General features: G+C 50.8%; 1 protein-coding gene across 11 annotated transcripts in view; it reads right to left on the bottom strand.

Annotated features, from left to right (window-relative positions):
* Window positions 1–26610, bottom strand: part of LOC726544 (serine/threonine-protein phosphatase 4 regulatory subunit 1) — a 106419-nt gene that overhangs the window by 47722 nt on the left and 32087 nt on the right. For 3 of the 11 annotated variants that reach the window (XM_016910793.2, XM_006557376.3, XM_001122271.5), the window contains one exon: window positions 17004–17207. The exons of 5 other annotated variants lie outside the window; for them this stretch is intronic. In XM_016910793.2, coding sequence (XP_016766282.1) covers window positions 17004–17207 — 204 coding nt within the window. Of the gene's footprint in view, window positions 1–17003; window positions 17208–17314; window positions 17353–19122; window positions 20745–26610 lie in introns of those variants that run through there. 3 more of the 11 variants (XM_006557382.3, XM_006557379.3, XM_006557384.3) reach the window with 3 other exon arrangements.

Below are 26610 nucleotides of genomic sequence, written 5' to 3' on the forward strand. Positions count from 1 at the left end.
CGTGGAATTTGGGCGCGTAGTGTGCCACGCGCGTTTCGAGCCATACCCGTGGAAAAGGGGGGCGAAAAAACTCGTCCCGGTGCATTCTTCTTCTTCTTCTTCTTCGTCTTCGTCTTCTTCTTCTCCTCGGCGAGCCTCGAACCAGGAGGCTACCGCGGAAGAATCTGCTTGATTAAAGGAAGGAAACTCTCGTATACTCGCGCCTTTTATTCAAATCCCCTCCCCTCTCCTTCCCTCCTCTCTCCTCCCCCCCCCTTCTCTCTCTCTCTCGTCACGAGGATCGTCTCGTGGGATAGGGTTGGAATATAGCCGTTAATTATCGCGGTAACGTGGAATGCGCCTCGGCCCCCTCTCCCCTCCCCTCCCTCTCCCTTTCGCCTCTTCTCTTCACCATTCCACTCGGTGATCCGTTCGATACCCCTCCACCCCGGCCTCTCCCTCCTCGTCTCCTTTTCTTCTCTATCTCGCGGCATCCTCTCCCTGGTTCCTGGACCCCCCCGACGAACGAGAAGGAGAGGAGGGAGGAGAAAAGAGGTCGAAGGAGAGGGGAGGAGTGTGCATCGGTCGGCTACAGCGGTGGCACGGACCACCTCATTCATCCTATCTGCATTCCTTCGATGCTACCTGGGCTCCGTGGAATGTCCACCGACCCCGCGGCCTACGCGAACAACTTGCACGAACGCGATCCTCCTTTCGCCAAATTACCGTATTTCCGTATATCTCTTTCTTTTCTTTCTTTTCCTTCTTCTTTTTTTTTTTTTCTTTTCGGCGTATATCGGTGATTGGCTGCTCGAAATTATGTTAATACGCGTCGAGTCGAGGTTAGACTCGAGGCAGACTAGGTGTCGCCTGTCTTCTCTCTCTCTTTTTCTTCGTACGTTTATTAAGAACGACGCGGAATCGTCGATTATCACGGACGATCGAGGAAAAAGAAGAACTCGTTTACCTTGTACTCGGGTCGAATCTACGACGCAATTTGGCGAAAAGAGAGAGAGAGAAAGAGAGAGCGGATAATCGCGAAGATGGAATGGATATGAAAATTTTTCGCGATTATATATATATATATATATATATATATATATATATATATATATATATATATATAGATAGGAATGCGATGTTCGGATGATCGTCGATGTCGTGACAGGATGATCGCGTTGTTTTAGAGAGAGGAAGAGAGAGCATAAAACCGCCTCTCATGATCGGCATCTCACGGTCGTTAGAAGCGTATCATAACACGGTGTATAACTAGGGGTAGATTCGACGGAACGAAGCCTCGTGTTTCACCTTCGGGGCTCCCGAGGCGATACAACACAATAAGGCCCCGAAGCTCGCCGATTCCGACCGAGATACCAACAGGGCCAGACCGCTTAGTTCCATCCCTCTCGCTCCCTCCTTCGCGTTTCTGCCTGCATCCAGATCTCCTCCTCCTCCTTCTTCCCTTCATATTCCCTTCTTCTTCCTTTTTCATTTTATTTTTCCGTGTGCACGAGGTGCGCGCCTCTCCTTTCTCCCTCTCCCCCCCCCCTCTCTCTCCTCTTCTCTTCGTCGAAGAAGCAGCGGAGAACCTCTTACGGCTTCTACTCTTTAGTCGTGCCGCCGCCTCGTACCCCTTTATCTTCACCTTCCAATCGGCCTCGTCCTCTCTCTCTCTCCCTCTCTCGCTCTCTCCTCGTCTCAAGCCTCGGACCAACAACGCTCGTTTAGCCGTCGAAATGGTAACCCTTGTTCTCGTGCGTTGCCGCTTCGCTCGAACCGACGAGGAGAGGCGCGCACTCGCTGCCAAATTGCACGCGCGTGATATCTCGTTTTCTTCGTTCGAGAACGAGAACGGGACACGACGAGGATGTAATACATTTCGGTTGCACGGCCCTGGCTGGAATTTCAAAGGAGTTCCCTCCATGGCGGCCCGACACACGCGGTGAAAGCGAGAAAGTTCTTTCTCTCGTCCTCCATCGTTCGACGTCGGTGCGAGAGAGGGGCCTCTTAATCGATACTGTTTTCTTCGAAGGAGATTGCGCGTTCGCCGAAGGTTAGACGCCGGCCGGCGTAGGAGCGCCGCGACAACCGATGTCTTCTTCTCCTTCCCTCTCCCTCTCCCTCTCCCCTTCGATCCTCCTCTCCTCTAGCTGCCGTAGAGCTGCCGCGGCTCCTCCCTTGACGAAGGTCAAGACGCACGAAATCTCCATTTGCCCGAGGTCGTAACGCGCCACCTTCGAATTTCGTGGCGGACCTTCCGAGAATCGACGAGAGCGACGACGAGCTCCATCGTGGGAGTCCTCCCTCCGCCGATCGAACCGACCAGAGCCCCCGCCAACCTCTCCCATCCCGCTTTCTCACTTTTTTATGACCGACCTTCGCGTATATCGTTAACGAGGTGGTCCAGTGACAACTGTACGCGTAGGTGTAGGTGGTCGCGTCGCGCTCTTAGCGTCTATACCGCGATAACGGATCTCTTCCAACCGGATTCTTTCTTCTCAACGTTCTTCCATCGCGATTTTCCACCGATTTCGGGTAAAAAAGTCGAACGCGTTATCTCGTTCCAAGACGGAACGAAAAGGAGAAGATGCTATTTTTACTCTTCAGTTCGATCGATTCGGAATTCCCTCGCACACCGCGTATATACTTCCGTATATATTCCGCGTCGTGTGTATCGCGATTCGTATCGCGGATCGCGATAACGCGAGAACACGACGAGGAGCTCGCGGCTCGGTGTTTCGTGAGAAATCGTTGCATCTCACGACGAAAGTCCACTACTCTCACGTGGGTGAATAAATTGTTGGTATTCGAGTTTTTCTCACGTAGCGGGAGAAGCCACGTTTTACGTTATACGTATTGCTCGAAAACCCATGGCCGCCATGGAACCAGACGAATCGTCCGCATACATATGAGGAATCGACAATGAGTTTCCGAGAAACGAGACACTTTGACATAAATTTCCGAGAGACCCGTTCCATTTCGACGACTTTCTCCGTTCCCTTCTCTACGCGCCGTCCTTCTCTTCCCTCTCGCCCATTCATTCCTTCCCTCTCCTCTCCTCTCGGGGGTCTCGGTCGGTTATCGCGGGGCACAAAGTTGCGCGCATCGTTGGAAAAATGTCCCACCACACCACATCGTTTTCTTTTCCTTCTTTTCCCAGGACTCGCCGCCTCCTTTATACACGCATTTTTTCCCCTTCCCCCTCCCCCCAAAGGACCTACCCCAAGCTTCCTGGAATCGATGGGCCCCACGAGTATCCCCTCCTCTCCCTTTTCCTCTCCCTTCCTTCTATCTCTCGCCGTTCCATCGGCGAGAAAAGAACGCCAGACGCCCGACCGTTTGTATCTTTTTTCCACGTATCGTGGAAAAGTTGAAGTGGATGGGGAGAGGAAGAAAAAAAAAAAAAAAGAGAGAAAGAGAAAAAATATCCGCTCGATCGAGCACCGTGTTTCTACTTTCTTGGAAAAAAAGAAAGAAAGAAAGAAAGAAAGAAAGGAAAAAACCGAGTTTGGAAGAGGACCGTCCGAATTCGACGAATTCGAAAACCATCTTTCTTCGAAATCAATTTCGAACATCGCGATGGGATGGGACGCGATAAATATTTTTCTTCGCGATACGGCGTGGATTCGTTTCGACTCGTTTGACGTCGCGAGAGAAGGCGGAGATCCATTTTGAAGGGAAAGAGAGAAAAAGAAAGAAAGAGAGAAAAGAGTCGTCGGTTCGTGGGTACCCGATTAAATTTTCCCACGCGTCGTTCCGGTTGTGTGCCGTGGCAGGATAAGAGGGTAGTCGTAATATTTAAGATAATCCTAGACAGGAAGGTAAAGCCGTCTCCGAGTTTCTCAACGGTTGCCCCTCCCTCCCTCTCACTCCCCCCCCCCTCTCTCTCGAAGGAGAGAAACGGGGGAATTTATGGTTGGGGAATTAATGGCATCGCGCGAGAGAGCGCCGCCACGGACCGAGAAAAATTTCGTTGGGACGCGGTTCATCGGCTCGGTTAAATCGTCGGCGACGCAAATTGCGGCGTGGATTCGAACGAACCACGGTTTTACTATAAACTCGCCTCCGATTTCGAATCTGCTTTCCGCCCCCTCTCCTCCTCTCCTCCTCTTTTCCTCGTTGGACGTTCTCCACCGGGGAGAGTTTCGTCTCCTCGTTAAACTCGGTCTCCTCGAGACAAATAAAGGAGACGGGCAGAGATCTTTTTCTCCTCCCTTTTCGTCCGTCGAGCATACTTATACAAATGCACACGGACAAACATGGTCGGCGCCTGCATTTACATTTTCGAAAGGAGCATCCGCCTTTCCGAGAACCGGCACAGGTCACGCGCCGCTCCTATTCCATGCGCCTTCGATGTATCTTCTCTCCAAAAAAATCCTTCCTCCTCCTCCCCTTCCGATCTCTGGTTTAACCGGAGTCGACCAAAACTCGGAGTTCTCGCACCCTTTTCCCAAAAGAAAAAAAACTGTTTCTCGTTCCGTGCATCTCGACGATATTTTCGACGGAAAATAGAAAGGAAACGGATCGAAATGTCTCGTCCAGCGAAAGAGAGGAGAAGAGAATTACGTACGTTTCTTACGGAAGGAATCGAAAGCCCGGTTTTTGGGCCCGCAAAGCCGAAGAAAGAGAGCGCGCGCGCGCGCACTAACGCCCCCACGTTTCGAGCAACGCTCTACCCTCCTCTCTCTCCCTTTCCCTCCTGCTTCCCTCTTCCTCGTTGTCGCGCCTCCGCGCCTAAGACTTGTCTCTATCGGGCAGGCTGCGATTGGTCCGTGGGCCCAGTCATTCACAGAAAACGTAGAATGCAGACGGTCACGTGACTCGGCCACAGGGGCTCGAGAGAGAGAGAGAGAGAGAGAGAGAGAGAGAGAGAGAGAGAGAGAGAGGGCGAGGGGTACGAGCTCGCTATGGCGCCAAGCGGTGAACCGCCTCTACCATTCCTCTACCACTACAGAGGGATGCAAGTTTCCCCATCGATGTCGACGAACCTCGAGAACGAGAACACGATCGTTGAACGACGATAATTTCAATATAATTTTCCATCTTGTTTCGTGGAGAAACGAATAAAAAACATTTTCTTCCGTTCCTCGAGAAGAGGAATTTTTGGCAGAATCTCAAAATTGTAAACGAGAAAGAGAGAGAAGAAAGAAAAAAGAGACGAAAGACAATCGCGTAACGAGAAATGGAAGGGAGGGCGAAAGGGAAGGGAGAAACGGAAGCGAGAAAAAAATGTTGGTCGAGGAGAGAATAGACAAAGGAGAGAAGAAAAGAGGGGGAGGGGGATAAAGGGGCAAGGATGGTTCGTAGGCATCGCGTAACGGAGGACCAACCGGGGTGGTTCTCACCCCCTCGTGCGTTTCGGGCACTGTGTCGGTGGCCCGATTCTCGGAAGGACCTCATTTGTTGCTCGGTGCTATATATCTCATTCGGGATCCTCTCTTCCCCCTTCCTCTTCTTTTCTTTCCATCCTTCGCCGTTGAACCGCTGTTTCGGCCCAACGAGAGAGAAATCCTCTCGAGATGTTGGGAATAAGAGTGCATGCTTTTACGAAAACGGACTCGGCGTTTGCCACCGCCGATCTACGTATGTATACGTGTATATATATATTATATTATACACGTGTACGTGTGTGCGCGCGTGTGTGTGTGTGGGCTCCACGCCAATCGTCCCCCTCGTCCTTTCCTTCGATACTCGCGCCCGCCTTTTTTCCTTTTTACTCCTCTCAGAAAAATCTGACCGTGAGAACCGAGATAAAACACGGCGGATGAAGCGTTGTCGCTTCTTTTTTTTCCCTTTTTCACGTTTAAAAACTCGACGCAAATTCCGAACGATCGATGTTAAGATCTCTTCGCTTCGCTTTTTCGGGAACAAAAATCGGGAATTGCGAGTTTTCCCGGTTCGATTCATTTCGATTCGAGATACGATTGGATACGAAGAAAGAAAGAAGAATCGAATCGCGAAGACGGAGAAGATGGAAGATGGAAAACGGAGAAGAACGCGGCGCGGAATTCAAAGGATTAGGAGCGAGGTAAACAAAATATTGGCGCGAGTCGGTGTACGAGGCGCAAAATTGTGTGTGGCAAGGGTCTGGAAGCGCGCGTGTGCGTGCTTGTGCAGAGAGGAAAAAAGAAGGAGACGAAGGGGGAAGGGTGGGGCGAAGAAGCGTAAAAGAGGAGGAGGAGGAGGAGGAGGAAAGGTGTAGAGAGAAACGAGGGCCTTGGATAAGGGCGAGGAGTCGGGCGAGAAGAGAAGCAACTACGAAGGTATTCGGTGGCGCCGCGCGCGCGACCGTGCGAGCGAGCGAGGAAGCTGGCGGCGCGGAGGGCGAGGAGGAAGGCGCGCGCGTCTGTGTGCGTGCGCGCGAGAGAGCGAGAGAGAGATAAAGGGCCCCAAAGATGGGCCCTGGTGGCGCGATAGCGAGCAGGAGGAGGAGGAGGAGGAGGTTCGTAGTAGTGGTGACGGACGGCGCGCACAAGGGTAGAGGGAGGGCGGAGGCAGAGGTGAGAGGGAAAGGGCGGGGGTCGTGGAATGCGGCCGTGGTCCCGGTATATACGCGCCAGTCGACCCATGCCGGGGTATTTGTGTATTTATGTGGAACACCGGAGAACCTCGGGCATGGGAAAGACGGAGACGCGGCTACGTTGCTCGAGCGAAGGAGAGAAGAGGACGGAGGGGAGCCAATGGCCAGCCAAGGTGTGCTGCCCTTTCGGTACGAGGGAGTGAGCGTAGGTAGGTTCGCTCGAGCACCCGGCTATGCAGTAAGAACACTAGGAACCGAACGACGACGACGACGACGACGACGACGACGACGACGACGATAGCTACCATCTACTTCCATCCTTCTCTGCTCGTTCCTCTTTCTCTCGTTCCGAGGTTCCTCGAAATTCCATGGCGGAGTTGCACGTCCCGCGAGGAACGTCCGAGGAAAGGTGTTTCGGTTCCTGGAACAGCCGGTGGAGGGATCACCGCGCGCGATTCGATCGATCGTTAACCGCGTTTTCAACGTTTCGAAACGTGGTTGTTTCGCCCTCGAGGATCGTAGCTGGTGGCGGTACTCGAAATTTTCGAAACCTGTCATTCCAGTTTCGCCGGTTACGGTTACGGTTACGGTTTTACGGTGTTACGTTTAGACGGGCGAGGAGGAGAGCGATTTTCGTTCCACTCTAGCTGGAAACTGGTAGAAAGAGCGCACGCCGTGGAATTTTCCCGCCTTCCTCCCTGATCTTCCTCCTCCGTGTCTCGTTACCAGGAACGACGGACGCGACACGAGTGGCCGGCACGTGAGAGAATGTCGTCAATGCGATGTGGCGGCGTGGTTTCGGGGAGGGAGCGCGGAGGCCAAGGGCCGAGCGAGGAGGAGGTGGAACGAAGCGACGAACGCAGGGAGGGAAATGCCTTGGCTTGGAATCATCGTGGCCACATTGTACGCGCTCGAGTACGAATCTCGAATACCGACTGACCGGCCGCCCGCCCGATCACGAAGACTGCCAACACCCCGGTATTCGAACCACGTGGCCATCCAAGGGTCGATCACCAAGTTATCCGGAACGACTCGTCCTCGTCGTCGTCGTCGTCGTCCTCGTCGCGCTTTTTCTCCCGGGCCGACAAACGGATCGCGACGGGCCATCGAACGGCCCCCCCCCCTCTCCATTTGCATTCCGCACCGGTACGCGAAAAAGGAGTGTCTTCGTCATCCTCGTCATCCTCGTACAGAAGCCATTTCCTTATCTCGAAACGAAGCGTTTTCGTCGACGAGCGTATTCCTTCGAAATCGAACCCCGTCGCGAGAGGGGAAAGGGACACCATCTCGTGGCGAATGGCCGTATCAACGTTTCCTCGTATCGCGGCCCGGGAAGAGGAATTGGATCGACGGACGCACAGGTGTCGGAGCGATCTGCGTCGAGATTTTAGAATCTCCCAATTCTCGCGAATTCCAACATCTTTACCCGGTAAAAACGGGAACGGAAGAGAAGGGAGGAGAAGGAAGAGGAGAAAAGATCGGTGGTCGCGACGCGTGGATACGCACACGCACGCATCGCGGTACTCGAACGTCCTAAACGCGACGCGACGCGACGCACACCGCCCCCTCCTTGGCGGGTACGGGCGGGCAAGAGATCGCGGCATCACGGCCGGTCCAGTGGCGTCGCTGCCCTCCCCACCGTCCCCTCCCGCGAGAGCTACAGTTTTTCGGTGGTGGGACACCTCTCGCTTACTCGCTCGCCACACACGCTCGCCAACGATCGCCTCTCTCTCGCCATCCAGCTCCTATACGTGCGCGTTGCGTGTTAGGCGTAGGACGCGCGCGCGCACGAGTGGCTGTGCGCCCGACAGAGGGCAACGGAGCGAGAGAGAGGCGAGGGGCAGGGGGAGAGGCGTCGCGCCGTGGGAACCGAGGAAAACGTTTCCCGCATACCACCCCTCCGCCGCACCTCTCCCGCCCCCTCCACCTCGGGAGGAGAACACATCGACGCACGGTTTACGTACGCGGCCGAACACGCGCGAAAGCGTTCGAAGCGGGACCGCGGCTAAGGAGGTATGGTCGCGAGACGGACCACGTGACCGGCCCGTAACTTCGCAGCGTACCATCCTCTCTCTGCCTCCTTTCTTCTCCTTCTCCGTCCTTCCGCGCTATCTTTCTCTCCGCGCAACGCACCTTCCATCTCGCTCCATCCCCCCCTCTCTTTCTTCCTACCATCCTTATTCGAACGACGCAGTTGCGCGTATATACCTACCGCGGGAGCAACTGCGTCGTAGGCTTCTTCGCTTCCTTGTCCGGGCCGAACGCGCGCGACTACGAGAACCGCAACCGTCCCGAAATCTCCGTCCACGAATGTCGTCTCTTTTACGTATCCTCCTCTCTTCTCTCTCTCTCTCTCTTCATTTTTCTTCTTTCTCGTTCGTGGAAAAAACGCGTTCGGATCGAACGAGGCGAATGATGATCGGTAAGGGAAACACACTTACCGGAAACGATCGCTCGCAACAGTGGATGGATAGTAGCTCGATTCGACTTACCTGAAATCAAAGAGAATAGATTAACTCGCGTATGAGAATACGTGCGCGGAGCAATTTTTAATTCGAAATAACATTTGTGAAACGAGAGATGTCATTATACTACGATTTTGGATTACAAGAAAAAATTTGAAAGAGGAAACGAAATACCTTGTTTACATAAATATCTATAATTTCGTGTTTACACGCGTTGAAATTTTAATACCTCATAGACATTATACTATCGATATCGACGTTCGGTCTCGATCGTTTTATTAACGAGGACAACGAAGGAAACGATATATATACAAATTGGTGGTTTCATCCAACCAATCGTTAAAACTAAATCGCTAAAGTTGAATCGATGGCATCGATCGAACGCGCAAGATGAATAAGAAATCGGGAAAAGGGAGGAGGAGGCATCCATTTGGTACGGTTTAACGGGCATCGTCGAAGACGGATAGAGTGGAAAAGAAGAGGAGGAGGAGAACAGGCAGGTACGGAACAACGGCACGATCCAGGGGATGAGATAGGCACGAAAGTAGCAGGTATGCGTCGAACGTGGAAATTTGAGACTGACACGAGCAAATGAAACGCGGACCCGAAGGTCGGAAACCCGGGAGAGTACTCTCTTTCTTCCTCCCCTCCTCTCGTGAAACTCGATTATTTCGTACGAGGCAAAGACGAGGGAGTTCGCACTTCTTTCTTACAGATTTCTCGATTCATTCATATTCGCTTCGAAAGAGCAAACGAATTCGTTCGAATTCGTCTCGTTTGGAATCGTTTTCGATGCTTGCGCTTCTCTGAGCGAAGGTGTACGAGATTTCGAGAAAAGAAAGGAGAGAATAGCGGTCCAGATGAAAAGAGAGGTCGCCAACCTTCGTAAACTCGAACAGTCGACGATGATTCGCAGTTGGAAAACAACAACACCGAGCAACGCTCACGCTTGCGCCGTTGTCGTTTTCGTAGATCGTTAGATTTTTTCCACGATAAGTCCAAGTTTGGTCTCCGCGGGTGCGTGGGAAGCTACCCTGGGGCACATTCGCACATGCGTGGCAAACGAGCGAAGAAAATTTCGCGCTTTACCTTGGCCCATCGCGCGATTACACCGTTACGCTTCGAGAACGCCGGGAGAAAGGAACAACTCTTTTCGAGCTTACTCTTTTCGCTTCTTCCTCGAACCCTGCGTGCGATACTCGATCGGATGTCGAAGAAAACTCGCGTTTTAAAGCAATGCGAATACGAAACATCGCATATCTTTTCTTCCTCGTTCAACGAATCGTGCGTGCGATACTCGATCAGATGTCGAAGAAAATTCGCGTTTTAAAGCAATACGAACACGAATCGCATATTAATTAGCATCCAATCTTTTCTTCCTCATCCAAAGAATCGTGCGTGCCATATTCGATCGGATGTTGAAGAAAACTCACGTTTTAATTAGAATCCAATCTCTTCTTCCTCATCCAAAGAATCGTGCGTGCAATACTCGATTGGATGTTGAAGAAAATTTATGTTTTAAAACAATATGAATACCAAACATCGCGTATTAATTAGGATCCAATTTCTTCTTCTTCATCCAAAGAATCGTGCGTGCAATACTCGATCGGATGTTGAAGAAAACTCGCGTTTTAAAGTAATACGAATACGAAACATCGCGTATTAATACCCGCAGGATCCAATCTCTTCTTCCTCATCCAACGAATTGTGCGTGCGATACTCGATTGGATGTTGAAGAAAACTCGCGTTTTAATTAGAATCTTTTCTTCTTTATCCAAAGAATCGTACGTGCGATACTCGATCGGATGTTGAAGAAAACTCGCGTTTTAAAGTAATACGGATACGAAACATCGTGTATTAATTAGGATCCACAGATGAATCGAATCTCTTCTTTCTCGCCCAATGAATAGCGCATGCGATACTCGATCGGATGTTGAAGAAAACTCGCGCAACCGTTTTAAAATAATACAGAGCATCGCATATTAATTAATTAAGATAAATGAAGAGAGAGAGAGGAAGAAAGGAAAAAGGAAAAGACAAGGCGAGAGTCCCGCGAAAGAGAATTTAAATTACATCGCGTGACGATGACTCGGAGAAAAACTCGGAAACCGAAGGAAGGAATTACGAAGGACAGAAACGGTGGTGGAGAGAGAGGAGTGGAGATAACGAATTTTCGCGGAAGGATTCGAAATTAGGAGAGGCAAAAGTTGGCGGGAGAGCCGCGAGAGAAGACGCGTCTGGTGACGTTCCCTCCCCCCGCTGCGGCGTCGCTCGCCGCCCGGTTAAAGGCAACGAGGAGTAAAGTAATCACGGAGAAAATTGGTTGACGAGATAGTCAGATTGGCCGCTGGCCACTTGACTGCTCGATTGTCCAGACACGCCCTCGGCGAAATGAAATTTGATTTTGTCGGGCAATTTCGCGCCCAAATCAACCACCACCCCTCCGCCGAGACAGAGGAAAGAGCCGTGGCGTCTCTCGCGCGCGCGGACAGCACCGCTGCGATCGGAGGAGAGTCGCATTGGTGCAAAAGCGACTGGAGTTAGACGGGGAATGGAGTGGAGGGAGAAATTGGAAGGAGAGAGAGAGAGAGTAACCTCGTTAAGAGCCGCACCCTCGTGGTATTGGCCTCATTGAACGTTTAGAGTCATCTTTCCAAGCGTCGAGTGGTCTCTTAAAAGTTCAAAGGGTAGAAAAGATGGGGGTGTTCCGCGTTTCACGTCCGGGGAGGAAACGTTACGCGCGATCGTGTTTCGGTCTCGTCGTTTCGTCGAATTCACGGGGTTGAGAGAGAGAGAGCAGCAGCGCGAGGTGGTAGATCGGGAGGTAACCGCCTCCGTTTCTCTCCTCCTCGCTTCCGGCGAGAGAAAGAGCGAAAGGGTCGATAACCGCGTCGCCGATCGAAATGAAAAGTTCAGGAAGGAGAAGAGGAAGGAGGAAAAAATTTGCACGAGGACACGAATAGATATAAAAGTTGGGCGGCACGACCCGAACAATCTTGATTACGCGAAAATGTCGTACGATTCGATTACGAAAGCGAGCGTGAACGTACTTAAGCGAGCAGACGCGCGCTACCATAGTCCCTGTAATTCAATTTCTTTAAAGTAATTACTTGTTGCTTCTACTCTGTGCAAGTTAGTTTCCGGTTGAAAATCAATGGCGCATCCACGACGCCAGCTTTCTCATTATGCGCTGAAAGCGTCCTCCCCTGAACGCGATCGATTAAGGAGGGGGTAGGGAGAGGGAGGGAGGCAGCAGGAGGACGAGGACATCCGATTACGAATCGGAGACAAGGACGCATACGACGCGTGTATTTGTATCGCCGCGTTTCTTTCGATCGATCCTTAAAAATCTTCCTAATTTCTCCACGTCCTTCTTGTAGAATACTTTTATCCGTTCTGTTCCGTTTCGTGTCGATTCGGGGAAGAGAGAAGCTGATTCCTAGCTAAAGTCGAAAGAATCGTTAAAGAGAAGGAGGAGGAGGAGAGGAAGGAGAAACGGTCGGTAAGGTAAACGGTAAAATCAGAGCCGCCATTGATACGGAGACCTTACGCCGCAGCCTCGAAACCTCGAGTTTACGACCTCTTTGCCGAGTTTCTTTCGTAAATACGACATGGTTGTTTCGAGCGTGGAACGAAGAAGCGGAAACCGAGTGCGAATCGGTAGATAACCGTGCCAAGGACGAGCGATTTGTGTCGATTATTTGTGGAATATGACGAGAATTACGCGTTCTTTCTCGCCGCCATTTTGCCGCTTCGATCCCCTATTTTAATCCATCTTCCAAAATCTACGATCGGTATTTAAACTACGCGTTTATGCGTTATGAAAATCGATAAATAACGCGGTAAATAAAAGATTAATTTTTTCGAATTTGAAAATTTAATCTGTCCAGATAATTTGGAAGCAAAATTTCCGGCCAATTTTCCACGCGATCGAAACGTAAAAAAGAAAAAAAGAAAAAAGAAGAAGAAAGAAATCGCCAATTAGTCGGAGAGGAGGGACGAAGGCGCGAGATTTCGCGGTATCGTTTGGGATATTTTGGACCGGACTTCGGAGAAACGTCCAGTTTCTCGGCGAATTTACAGCGCCATCGTTCGTTCCATGGTTACTCGAGCGAGACTATTACCGAGTCGGTCGGTCGATCCGCTCGTGTTATTATTCGGCAAAGGGAAATGATCGGCCGGCCGAGAACCTCCGATTCTTCTTCCCTCGAACGAGACGACGATCGATCGACCGCGTGCATCCGCGTAATCTTCTTAAACAACTCCACGAGCGTTACCCGTGTTTTCCTTTCCCTTGTTTGTCTTTATCCGTGGACGCGGCTGGCGCGGTCACGTGAGCGTGCAAAATTCTGCGCTCTTAAAATAACTTGGCAGGTAAAAGGAGTCGTGGTAGACAGAACCCGGGAAAACGCATCGCCTCGTATTCGAAATCGAAGAAACGTATTCGCTTTCGTCTTCTCGATCGTCGAATCCATCCGACTCGACCGTGATTCATCCACGCTGCCACCATTTAAAAGCGCAGCTTTTTCGTCATCGACTCGAGTAAAAAAAAAAGTATCGATTTGGAATCTCCACACCAGCCCCGTTTTCCCTCCAGATCCGTCCAACATTTTCGCGAGCAAGGATCACGAACGAGTTCAACGAACCCTTGTTTCTGAATCGCGGCGCCATAGCGACCCCTAAATCACTGTCACGGCGAATCGTCGCTATCTAATACTCTATCTTCCGCGCAGCTTATAAAGGCGAGCTGCGTGCACGCACCGCATTTCGCATCGTGCCGTGTGTGCGCGCGGTTGCGTGCCTGGCACGGCAGCGGGCCACGCACCTCTTTTTCGCAGTCACGCACCAAAACAAACCCCCCTCCCCGCCTCGTCTTACGACCGAACCTTTGACTTTTCTTCGCTCGTCGACTCTCCATCCATTTTCTCCCATCGTCGCGGGACGACGTGGAAAATTCATCGAACGAAATCTTTTCGGAATCGCGAACGAATTGAACGGCTACCTTTCCGATATTCCCTCTTCCTCTTCCTCTTCTTCTTGTTCTTCCTCCTTTTAGAAGGCAACGCAGCTGTAAAGACGGTGGTTTTGCGACGCGGCGCACGCGAAATTTACGACACGCCGTTCAATATTACACGGAAGGTGAATATTTCACGGCGGGGCAAGTTCAAAGAAAACGTCGTCACCGGCGCTACGGAACACGCCGGCGTATCTTAAATCGGTCGTGAAGGGCCCGGGCCCCCACCGCTTCTGTATCTGCATTAAAATTTGCCCCTCGGGGCTCGAGCGTACCTGTGTATTTTACGACTCTTTGTAGATCGTTTCGTCGACGTCGAACGAAAACGACGAGGCGCGTCTACGACGACGACGACGACGACGGCTCTCGCCTAGACGGCGACAAACACGACAACGAGGACGGCTCGAGACCCGATAGACGACGTTAACCGAACAAGAGGGTTGAGAATCAATTAGACGGCGAGTCACCGGAAGTAAGACATGTACGCTTCCTGACGCGCGCGTCATACCCCATTGTTCCAACACGAGAGAGACTTCATCTTCTCGACGTACGAGCCACCTGCACCCTCGCTGCCTTTCCTTCCAACTTGTCGCTGCCTTTCTCTCCCGACATCGATCGCGGACGCGATCGCGATACTTATTATCCTCCCCACCAAAGAAAGAAAGAAAGAAAGAAACGATGATGAGGGGAACTCGTTATCGAGATACCATCGTTCGCTTTATTATAATTCCTTAAACGGTTCGATGATCGACCGATCGTATCGCTGTTTCCGACAAATTATATAAATCGTAGAGAACACGAGTGGGACGCGTTACACCGCGGAGAAACGCAAAGCCTCGTTAAGATCGAGACACGTGAGCCCATAAACGAGTGCGTTCCGTTTTACCTATGTAGGCGTTCTTTCTGCCGGTCACCGTTTCCAACCACCATTTTTCCGACCAGAGAACAGAGGGACGAATAATCTCTCGAATCCCAAAATTTTCCCTTCTTTCCCTCTTCTCTCTCTTTCTTTCTCTTTCGTTTTCGATTCGTCGCGAGACTCGACGAAATCGATCCGCCTTTGCAGTCGACGCGATCGACGATAATTCGTGGAAAAAATTCGATGGGAAGAAGGTGCCCACGCGGATGTGCAATACAATGGGACAATGTCAAAGTACAATTATGGTAGCAGCCGATTCGCCCACCTCGCCGCGTTCCGCACACCTCGTTCACTTTTCGCCTCTTTGTCGCTTTCCGTCTTATTACCATAGATATACCTATTAACGAGACGTTATCACCGACATTTATTCCCCATCTATTCAAACGCGAATCACTTTAATATCTTTGCCGCGTGACAAATGTACTCGAAGAAAGATCTTACGTTTTCTATTATTGCTTCCAATTGCTTTAAGAAAAGTTGGAACACCGAATCATCGAAATTTTCTAAACAATTGTAAACAATTTGATCACGAGTGTATACGCGTCTACTTACAAGAAACGAAAATTTGAACAAGTTTTTAATCGGTTAAACGCTTCTTCTTTTCGACCAATTATATCTCTCGATCGTTATTTCGTACAAACCATTCCTATTCGAATTGGAGCAGAGAGAGGAAAGAATAATAAGCCGACCGACGCGATTTCGAATATTTTCGGCTCGATCTAATTCTCACTAATTTACAATTCGCGAGAACCTTTCCACGGGGGGCAGCAGCCATCAATCTCCATTACAGCTTCCGACAAGCATCGCTTTCGGGCGCACCTTCTGCCTCGAAGCGCGTTAAATATCGTCCTACCTATTTCCCGTATCGATACGCCGCGCGTCTTTTCCTCGCGAGAAATTACCGAAATCTTCGAGGGGGGAAAAAACTGAGATAGAGAGAGAGAGAGAGAAACGAAGGAGGGTACGACCCTCCTCCTCTCCCCTCGTTGGAAAGTTGGCAGACTCGATCGCACGACCGGCTGTGTATCTTTAACTTTCCGTCGACGCGCTCTCTCTCTCTTCAATGTCTCCGACGACGAACAGCCCCGCGACGCATTGAAATGAAAATCAGCGCGAGCAGTTGCGCCGATCTTCCTCGGTCGATAAAGTAGTTGTACCAGTTTACTCGAAACCCTGGACTGGTCGCGACAGGTCGAAACGTGAATACCGGACGACACGTAACGAACGTTCGTAATTTCGTCTCGGATCGTTCGCCATGTGGAGAGAGCAGGGAGGGGGGTAAATGAAGGAATAAAAGAATTTGTAACGATCGAAGGATGGACGAAAGAAATAAAACGCGAAATATTTTACGAGGCAGGAAACACGCCTCTCTTATAGGAAGGAAACGCGGTGAACCGACATTCCTCTTCTAACCGATGAGAAATAATACGATATGGGAATGAGAAATTCTAATTACCGGAAAATGCAAATACTTGGAACGAAAGCGTAAAATGGTAATTAGCGCTGGTAACAGTTTCTTGGACGTATCTTGCGTATGGTAACGCGTTATTGCTTCGCAAATCACCGATATTCCTTTCCCTCCCTCCAAACAAATCGTCGTTCTAGGCAATTCGTGCAAAAATTTTTTCGTCAGAGTGAATTATCTTCTTTTTTTTTTAAGTGATCTATTTAAAAATATTCGTCTCGCACGTACATACAAATTTGAAACAAATTTGACCATCGAGATCATCCTGTTCCTTATATACGTATAAAACGTTTCTCGATTGTTTCATTAGGAAGAAAAGGGAAAAATTTTTAAACGGAGCGCGTTGACGAGATTATCGCGGATATCGCGAAATATAAAAAGATTGTGAGACGTGTGGATCGAGAGTTTCAAAGCGTCCGATTTTCGAGAGATTAGGAAAATGATTTCTCGCCGACGAGTCGGTGAATGGGTGTTTATTCGTTTAACGAGAAAGAAGCGAGGATACGAGTTGGGAAATCGATAAGATCGATCGAGCTTCGTGAGAGGCGGTCAGATCCGATTAATCGAGGATGATCGAGACGGATATACGTGGCGCGGATCGTTTCGGGAGGGAAAGAAATTTCTTCGATCGATTGGCTTACCTCGTGAGACGAAAGTAGGACGGGTTCGTTCCAAATCCTGAACAACGCACGGCAGACGCATCATTGGACGGTGCGAGAGTGTCGGTGTGAGGAAACGATTGGAGAAAACGCGGACGGTGCATCTTCGGTTGAAAACGGTCGGGCTGTATTCTCAGGTTGGTGATCGATCGCGGGGAATGCGAGACGTCGAGGTCGATAGATTGGCTGTCGGTCGAAAGGAAATTATCCATATCAATATCGATACAACACACGTGATAACATTTAAGAGGATTTTTTTTCGGGCATCGATGACGCGACAACGCGATTCTCACGTGTCCCTAACCCGGGCCGCCATCTTGCTCGTCCACCATGCGAAGTCAGATCTCCCCACCACCGATCGTCGCCCCTCTTCCAATCTTCGTAAAGCAAAGTTTTTGATACGCCAATTCCCGTCTCCTAACACCTACTTCTGCTTCTCACCGTTCCCGCGAGAAACAATTTTCAACCGATCCATTTCATCGATTTCATCGATCCATCCGAATCGTAATAACACGTAATATCGTACCATAACAGCGCATTTCTCTCTCTCTCTCTCTCTCTCTCTCTCTCTCTCGCCGAATTTTTTCCCCTCTTCTTCGACACGCGCACAACGTACGTAGTAACGCGAGGAAGAATACACGAGCGTACACACACACATTGGGAGGAGGAGGAGGAGGAGGAGAGTGGCGCGAATCTCCAATTCGGATAAAGAAACGATACGTTCGGGGACAAGATGGTGATCTCGAGATACATTTCGCCGAGAATCCGATGAAATTTCGACGATGGAAGATGATTTCCGTGAATCGAAACGCGTGAGAAGCGTGTCCCGAGGTAGAGAAGCAGGAATCGCAAACGTTGCCACGATTTTAATGTGGTGCGTTGCAGGGTGATTCAGTTTCGCACGAGCGTCGATTGGCGATGAGTCATGCGCCTCTTCTTCTCTCCGTTCGTTATCACGTTGCGAAGCTTTCGGCATCGTCATCTCGTGATTCGTGGCGGTTGCCAATTTGATCGTTCTTAACACGACCTTGACGAATATCGCGATACGTCGCATCCTTGGTATATAGAAACTGGTCGGAAGAGAGGAAAAGAACAACTGTCACTCGGCTCGAGTTTTACTTCGAAGTGAAGCATCGACGATCGATCGGACGGATGGAGGGACGAACGGACGGACGGACGGACGGTCCTCGGTAGGCGGTGCCACGCGCGTTTCTCAGACGCGTGAAAAGAATTTCGAACGTCGCACAAGTCTGGCCTTTCTTTCGTCGTCGCAAGCGCGAGCATCCATTCACAGCCTCGCGGTCGAATTCCTATTCGAGACGACGTGGCTTCGACCGAGCTAACCGAGTTTTATTCCCGGAGAAAAAACGAAACGCAGATTCGTAAATATATCCGCGACGTGTTTACGATGGGCCGCCGTTGCGTTGTAAACAAGGTCGACGCGCCGTTTCGAGTTCTTTCTTCGAATCGATCGAAAAGTAAATACGGAGAATGGAGAGATTTTCGAAAAGGACGCGCAACGTGGAAGAACGACGAGCAACCAGTGGACTCGCAGCGGCGTTCGAAAATAGAGGCGCCGCTTAGATGGCACGCTCGAAGCCGCCGCGGCGTTATCCGTCTTATCGCTCGGCCCATTACGTAAGCCGCACACCATGTCGCCCACGTCTTTCGCAAAAGGGGCTTCGTGCGCGGTCGAAAGTATAAAAGACGAGCGCGGAATAAGCCAATACCGGGAGCGAGAAGCGAGGGGAGGGGGGGACGAAAGCAACGAGAACGGAACAAACGGGATAAACAAAACGAAGGAACAAACAGCCGGTTATATTCGTGATACACGATCGAGTTTCAAAGCTTTCCACCTCCTCGTGACGAATGGCTGGTTGTTGGGCGCCACGGAATTTCGCGGCGCCTTCGGGCCGCGTTCACGTGAACGCGATTTACTGCGCAGATTCCGAGTCACGCGGTTCTTCATTCGTACCTACGTAGCCGCACACGATAACTTTTCTTTCTCTATGCGTCCCGCTGCTGCCCCTCGGACGTCGAACTTTCCTCATCCCCACTTTTTGCGCGTCTTTAACCTCTTTTCACACTACGTATGACTTACGTTTTCGCTTCTTTCCCTCTATCCTATCGTCCACCGTGCTTCGTCGTCGTTTAATCCTCCCATCCTTGTCTTTTCCTCGCTCCTCGTCTCACCACAGAATTTATTTACGACGATTCTTCGTCTCGTCGACACGGTACATATATATATATACGGTATATGTATATGTGTGTCGTGTATGTATATACATATATATATATACATATATATATACACACACAAAAACACATACACACATCTTCGTATTTCGTTTCTCGATACTGTTCGCGCACTTTTAATTATCCCATCGTTCGTTTCCAATTTCTTCTTCCGCACGGTTTATCATAGGATAACTCCGGTCGCTGTCAAGTTCGTTGTTACCGGCTGAACAAATTTCCTCGCTCTTCTATTTCGATTGATCGTTCGTTCCTTCCTTCCTTCGTTATCGTCCTCGTGCTCGTCGAATTTCACGAGGGGGGCGACGATTTCCTCGATCACGACCGTATACATTTTTCGCACTTCGCGTACAATTTGCCCGCCGTTATACGAGAGAACCAGCGGCGGTTATTCCTCGTTCTCGCCAGTTTGCCGATTGCCGCGTTTCGCGTCACGAAACGAGCAAACATACCGGTCGAGCGCACACGTTCCGTTGACCGTTCGTTCGTTCGTTGGTTCGTTCGCGTGTCGCTTCTCCCCGTTTTGTCACTGTATCGACGGTTCCGTACCGTACGCTCCTTTCCTCCCTCCCCTCCCTCTCTCTGCCCCGTCACTGTCAATTTTCTCCGACTCGGGTTCGAATCGTGACGAAACACGGTCCCGAACGCGAACAAACAACTCTGTCGAAAACGTGAAAGTGTGCGTGAAACGCACGAGCGTGATGAACGGTCGGTTGTGTGCGTGAGAAAACACGTAGCGACTCGCGTGCGCAGAAGCAAAGCGCACACGCGAGAGACGCAGTTTAAGCCTAAGGAGAGAGAGAGAGCGGCGGCGACGTTACGGAGGTTCTCCGACTCTCGTACTACACACTGGGTGGCCCGGGTTAGCGTACGACGCAGTTAAAATGGCCGCGAATGTGTTGTTTCCTCTCTCTCCTCTCTCGGCCATCCTCCTTTCTCCCGCCGTCCTTTTTTCGTTCCCTTTTCCGTTTCGTCGGCGCACACGCGACATTCGTCGTCGTCGTCGGGATTCACACGGCGTGGCCCGGCGAAATCGAGAACGAACGTTTTCGTTCGAGACGCGACACAACGCGAAACCCCGCGTGTCGTGCGTTTCCTCGTGCTCGTCGACGAACGAGGAAAGAAACGAGAGAAACGTCGCGAAATCGGACGAGAACGCGACAACACCGAACGACTCGCGATGACACTTTGAGCAGCGGACACGCGCGAACCTCCGCGTGGGACTGTGCGCGCTAACGTGAGTCTGACGCCGCCGTGCACGTCGACACGATACACACCGAACGAGATGCGACGCAAGAGCGCAGCGCCGCGCTCGGTCGTCGCCGAAACTGCCAGGGTAAATAGCGCCCTGTCGAGGAGGGGAGAGCCACGGGAGGGGTAGGGGTACTAGGGGAGAGCAGAGGGAGAGACTACTCGCGTACCGAGCAGTGTACGCCGCGGCGGGAGCGGGGAGGTGGGAGGGGAGGGAAGGAGGAGAAGCAGCGGGAGAAGGAGGGAGGAGAGGAGAGGTGGAGGGTGGGGGAAGGAGGAGGGGGGCGATGGGTAAGGGAGGAAGAAACCGAGGGAAAGAAATGTACGGAGGAAGAGAGAAATAGAGCAAGAGAAGAAGGGCGGCGGGGAGGGGGCATCTCAAGAGTGCGTCGGGCCAAGTGCGCGAGTGTCGTCACATCCGGTATTCGGGGTGGCGCTGTACAGCGATACGTTTGCGTGTGTGCGTGCGCGATAATAGGCGGACGTGTGCGTGCGCGTATGCGCGCATGTTCGTGAATACGGCGGACGCGTACAGGGTGAAGCGAGAGCGGCGTAAGCGTGACACAACGTTCCCGTCCATCGTGCATCGTGTGTACGCGGAAAATTATGTGGCACAGGTCGCCGGGATTCTACAGATATGGGCTGTCACGTGAGACGAGCATATGGCCGGTTTGGCCTGTTGAAAAATTCATAGCGCCTCGCTTCTGCCGCGCTATCGCGTCCCGGACTTTACGCGCTCTCTCGGTGTATCGAAAAGTATACACGGATTCCGATTGTCGCGCGTTCGCGGTGGTGAATCGGTCGAACCGGTAAACGAGCGCGCGCGCGCCACGGAACGAACACGGAGTGCAACGAATTCCAAGCTATGCGGAAAATCATATTTTCTATGCCGCCGGTACTGTTACGTTGTTATGCGTGGATCTCTCGTTTCCGCTACGAATTCTCGGCATACTTAACGTCGCGTACCACCGCGTTATCGTCGTTACAATCAACTTTGAAACGCGCTCTATATACCAAATTGTTATTACGAATATGTTGATCGACTCTCGATCGATAATAGGGAGATATAGAAATTTGCTAAATGTACGAGACGTAATGCGAAGAAATGAAAATAAAAAAAATCTTCTTTCGAACGTACGCGAGATATAAATTTTACGCGTTAGAAAGTAGCCTGGATATTGGCTCGATTAGAGACGATAATCGTAGTACGAAAGAAGAATAGCGCACAATCGTTCTAAAAGTAGCTCGCGAACATCGAGCAACGTCAAACGATATGCTCCCGATTAAATTGGGATTAAGCGCGAGAGATCTGCATGGTGAAGCGAGGATCGTTGCGAGACGGAGAAACGCCTTCGCTCGCTACGTCCCTGATTGTTACGGAATAGAGACGCGGCAGAAATAGCACCGTTCGTCGACATTCCTTATAATCCACCGTCTGAAAGCGGGGACACGCAAGGAGGAGATTGTGTGAAACAACGTTGCGCGGCGACTACGAACTACGACGACGACGACGACGACGACGACGACGACGACGACGACGACGACGACTACCAACGATATTCGGTTCCGCGTCACTACTACTTTCCCGTATCGTTGTACATCGTCACACACGCATCGCATCATGGTATATTCCGTTTTCCAGAATGTGCCGCACTAACACGCTCGTGCCAGCCAATTAGATTTGTTCGTAGCCTCTGGACTGGCAGTTGTGAGAACGCGCGACTCGTTGAAAGTTTTCTTCTTCCTCCTCGTGCACGAACGACAAAGAGCTCGCGCTCCCGCTCACGTTCCCGCATACCATCGATCGTATCGTTTTCGGCTGGTCTCTTTGTCTCCTCGTTGACACCGAATTGTCGACAGAGCGGAGAGGAGAGCCATCGATAATTTCGATCGCCATCGTCACGCTCGAATCCGTACATTCTCAACCAATTATTCTTCCACTCGTATCATTTTTCATATTTCTCGAATCTCGACGATCACGAATCCGCGTATTCGATCTTTTTTTTCTTTTCTTTTTTCTTTTTTTTTTTTTCCCCGTAATCGCAATCACGGCTCGTGGAAGAAACGAGGCGCCTTCGCATTCGAGACGAACGAGTTTCGCGGAATACTAATGACGCGTACTCCGAGTATTACCGAGTGACTGACGTAGAAAAACGAAAACTCGGGGAACGTTTTGTTGCGTTATCGTTCGACGCTGTCGAGGAACGACCTCGAACGGGCCGACATCCATCCGTGCACACGTACGCGTGTGCACGTACGTACGAGGTTTCGCGCGCGGACGGCCGTGCACGAGCACACGTTTAAAAGTCACGTGGCGCTTGACGTCGCGACGATGCAGCATTTCATTCACGACGATCGATTTCATTAGCGAAACGTCGACGTTCCGCCTCGACGAAACCTTTGAATCGACCGGCTACGCTCGCGTATCGCGAAATAATTTTTCACCGACATATCGATTTATCTGGCCGTCCGTGCACGCCCGTTCCTCCGACCGATCATCGGCTACCGATGACGTGTGCCGATAACGCGCCACTCACGTTTCGTTCACAAACGAAAATACGCGTATCGCCGCGGCCTATGCTTCTCTCTTCCTTTATTCTCTTCGTTCGTTCGTTCTCATCGTCGTCGTCGTCGTCGTCGCCTCTGCTTCTTGCTCGCTTCTACTGTAGATCACGTGATACGCGTGACGTCTACGTTTGCATTTTCCTCACGTGTTGGGCAAACGTCACGCGTGATCGATACCGATTGTCGGCCCGCCTATCTTTCCAACGCGAGTATCGTACGATGCGATATTTACGGGAGGGACGCAAGGATCGAAGTAGGGCAACCCGGAGAAGAAAACCGAGATTCGTATGAACACACGTGTGTGTGTGTATCAATGCTCCACGACGACAATGGGAAGGAATAATGAAACGTTCGAGCATCGTGTTAATTAATTCCACCGCGTTATCGCCCGTAGTATCGTAATTGTCGACTTTCGAGCGCGGAATACGACCGATTTTTACGAGCAATCGGAATCACGCTCTAGCTTCTTCCATCTTCTCACCGATTCGAACGTGCTCCGCTGCGCAAATATTTGCTTTATACGCTGCACACACTCGAGTTATATCCTCGTTATATCGCAGCTAGATCGCACCGTTGCATAAAGTGTTACGTTCCTTCCTTCCTTCCTTTTTTTCCTTTCCTCTCCTATTTTCGAATCATCTCTACGAAAATTCTCGCCTCGTTACGCGATTCAATCGCGTTCGAATCGGGATCGAGTCGGGAAGACGATCGAGTCCAGATACATACGTACGGACGCGTTATCGACGCGCCGATCGAAAACACGGTTTCTCTTCATACGGGTACTTTTAATTTTTCGACGCGTAACGACAAAAGAAAAGGAAAAAAAAGAAGGAAAAGAAAAAAAAAATGAGATCCAAAGAAACGTGCGCGTAACAAATACTTCGAAGCTGATTTTCCTGCGCGACCGATCGTCGAAAAAGATCGATTCGAAGGATCGACGAGACCAAGATCCGACGATCGCTCGTCCAAAGTTTCGCGTAAACATACTTGGAGATTACTTACTTCCCTCCAACACTATCGAGGGAATTATCAATTAGAATTAATTAGCAATTAAGGGAAGCGGCGGACCAAGTTTCCACGAGTTACCAGGACGACGACGCTCGCAAAGAGAAAGCGAAAGGAGGAGAGGGGAGGGAGTTTCGAGGAGTCGTCTTTTGTCGGCGCGAATCGATCCGGCAGCATCTCTCGTTCAACAGGATTTCACCCTTATCGAGATTCGTTTAACAACTCCTCGCGATAATCGGTGAGAAATATCGTTTGCCGATACACCTCTTCCTCCCTCTCTCTCGAATCGTTCTCGCGGAATCGATCGATAACGCGGCACATTTGAAATACGAAACGGAAACGTAAGATGATCGGTGAGAAATGGCGCGAGAGAACGGAAGGGAAACGAGGAGAGCGCAATCTTGCGCGACCTTTGACTACGCGATTTAATACACGTTCGATCGGTTCATCGCCGTTACTCGAGTTATTCTTTCGTTCCCGGATTATTATTCGGGACGGAGAGGGGAAACAAATTCGTACAAACGTTAATCGTTGTGCTCTCTCGGTTTGAAGAAGAAGAAGAAAAAAACGTGTAATCTACTATATAACAGTTTCAACCGAGATATCGATGTAACGCGAATAGCGATGACGAAAGCGTAGACTTTGCATCGAAATATATTTACAATGTAATTACAATATTCCGTTCGAACCGATAAAGCGTAGCCTCGTGGAAAAATTCACTTTGTTACGAGCCCTTCTTCGCTCCGCGTCACGGAGGGCGAAGAAAAGGGGAGGAAAAGAGGGAAGAAGGTTGTCCCCGCCGATCGATCGAATTCCCGTTTCGAGAGGCGATCAACGGCGGTCAGCCTCAAAGACGGTCGGGTATTCGTCGCACGAGTATTCGAGTCATAATTTCTCATAGCGCGAAGAACCGGTTTCTCCGTACCTAGTTCAGCTGACTCACGAATTTTCTCGACATTCCGCTCGCCCGACACGTTCCTAATAACAATATCTCGGATTCCGCGGAATCGTGATTCGGAAAATCGAAACTTGACGCGATTTCCGTATTTGCTGTCACGACGATGAAGGAACATCGATCGAAATCGTAAAAAACGATCGGACGTAGATCGATCTCCCTTCGCGAATCACTCGGTCAAAGGCGTTGTCGAACGATGGAAAATTGAAACTTGATGCGATCGCCGTATTTGCTGTCGCGACGAGGCGACGAACGAACATCGATCGAAATCGTAAAAAACGGGCGTGGACCGATCTCCCTTCGCGAATCACTCGGTCAAAGGCGTTGTCGAACGATGACGAAGGTACGACGAGGCGCCTGTGGAGCGCTACTTGCGCGCGAGTAGGCGGCTCGGAATTTTCATCCGCCAACTTTCGTATCGTAACGGCGAGAAAACGGTACGAGCGGCCGAGATAGCATTCGTCTCTTATCTCCTCCGTATAACTCTTTCCTATTGTCGCGCAAACATCGCGACGAGCGAAGGTGAGCGCGTGTGTACGTAAGTTCGGTTCGGGGAACGACATAATCGAGAGCTCGTCGTTGACCGTGTCGCGAGAGCGTAAGCGGTGGGTAAAGAACGCGGTAGAGTTTTCGATGAAAACGATAATACGAAGAAAACGTAAGCGGAATAAATAAAACGTTTCCGACGAATAGGGTCCGCGAGCGAGCGAGCGAGCGAACGAACGAACGAGCGAGCGAGCGAGAGAGAGAGAGAGAGAGAGGTCTTGAACTTGCCGCTAAGACTCGGGAGGAAACTATTACCGCGGGGCGGCAGTTATTCAAAGTGGCGTAGCGATGGTGGCAATGGACTCGAGTTCTCGGTGACACGAAGAGAAGAAACAAGGCGGGCGAAGAAAACTCATGAACGGGCAGAGTAGGATGGAGGACGGACACCCGGGAATCGGAGAGACGGAGAGAGAGAGAGAGAGAGAGAGGGAGAGAGAAAAAAGAGGAAAGAGAGAGGAGTATTTTTAGCGGTTACACATTGTTGTTGACTGCTTCTGACGACATTGAACCGCGGTCCCGCGCGCCGGAGAGAGGGAGAGAGAGAGAGAGAAAGAAAGAGGGAGCACCAGTCTCTAAAGTAAACCAGCGGTGGCCTGCGCGCACGCTCCGCACGCATATGCGTGCTGTTCGCGAAAACATCTCGTGAAATCGCGAAACGTATGTACCGAATTTCGTACACGCGATACATCGACCGTAATATCGTTTTTTCTTTCTTTTTTACCTACGAAGAATCACTTTTCACTCTCGTTGCAGCTGCAGAGAGAAAAGGATCGATTGTAAAAGGCGAGCGCGTATCGATTACCCTTATCAATTTCCAGGCGATTTTCGGCCCGATTCGGGCGCTCCTCCACCAGGCTGACCTTACGATACGTACGATACGATACGACTCGCGCGGCATGGCGAGTCGCGACCATTTCCTCAGATAACGAATTCATTCACAACGACGATTCATCCGGTTAACGAATCCGGCATACGCTCCGAGATTCGATCGAGAACTACGCTGTACGGTCGTAA

Source organism: Apis mellifera, linkage group LG1 (genome assembly GCF_003254395.2).
Source record: "Apis mellifera strain DH4 linkage group LG1, Amel_HAv3.1, whole genome shotgun sequence".
Taxonomy (NCBI): domain Eukaryota; kingdom Metazoa; phylum Arthropoda; class Insecta; order Hymenoptera; family Apidae; genus Apis; species Apis mellifera.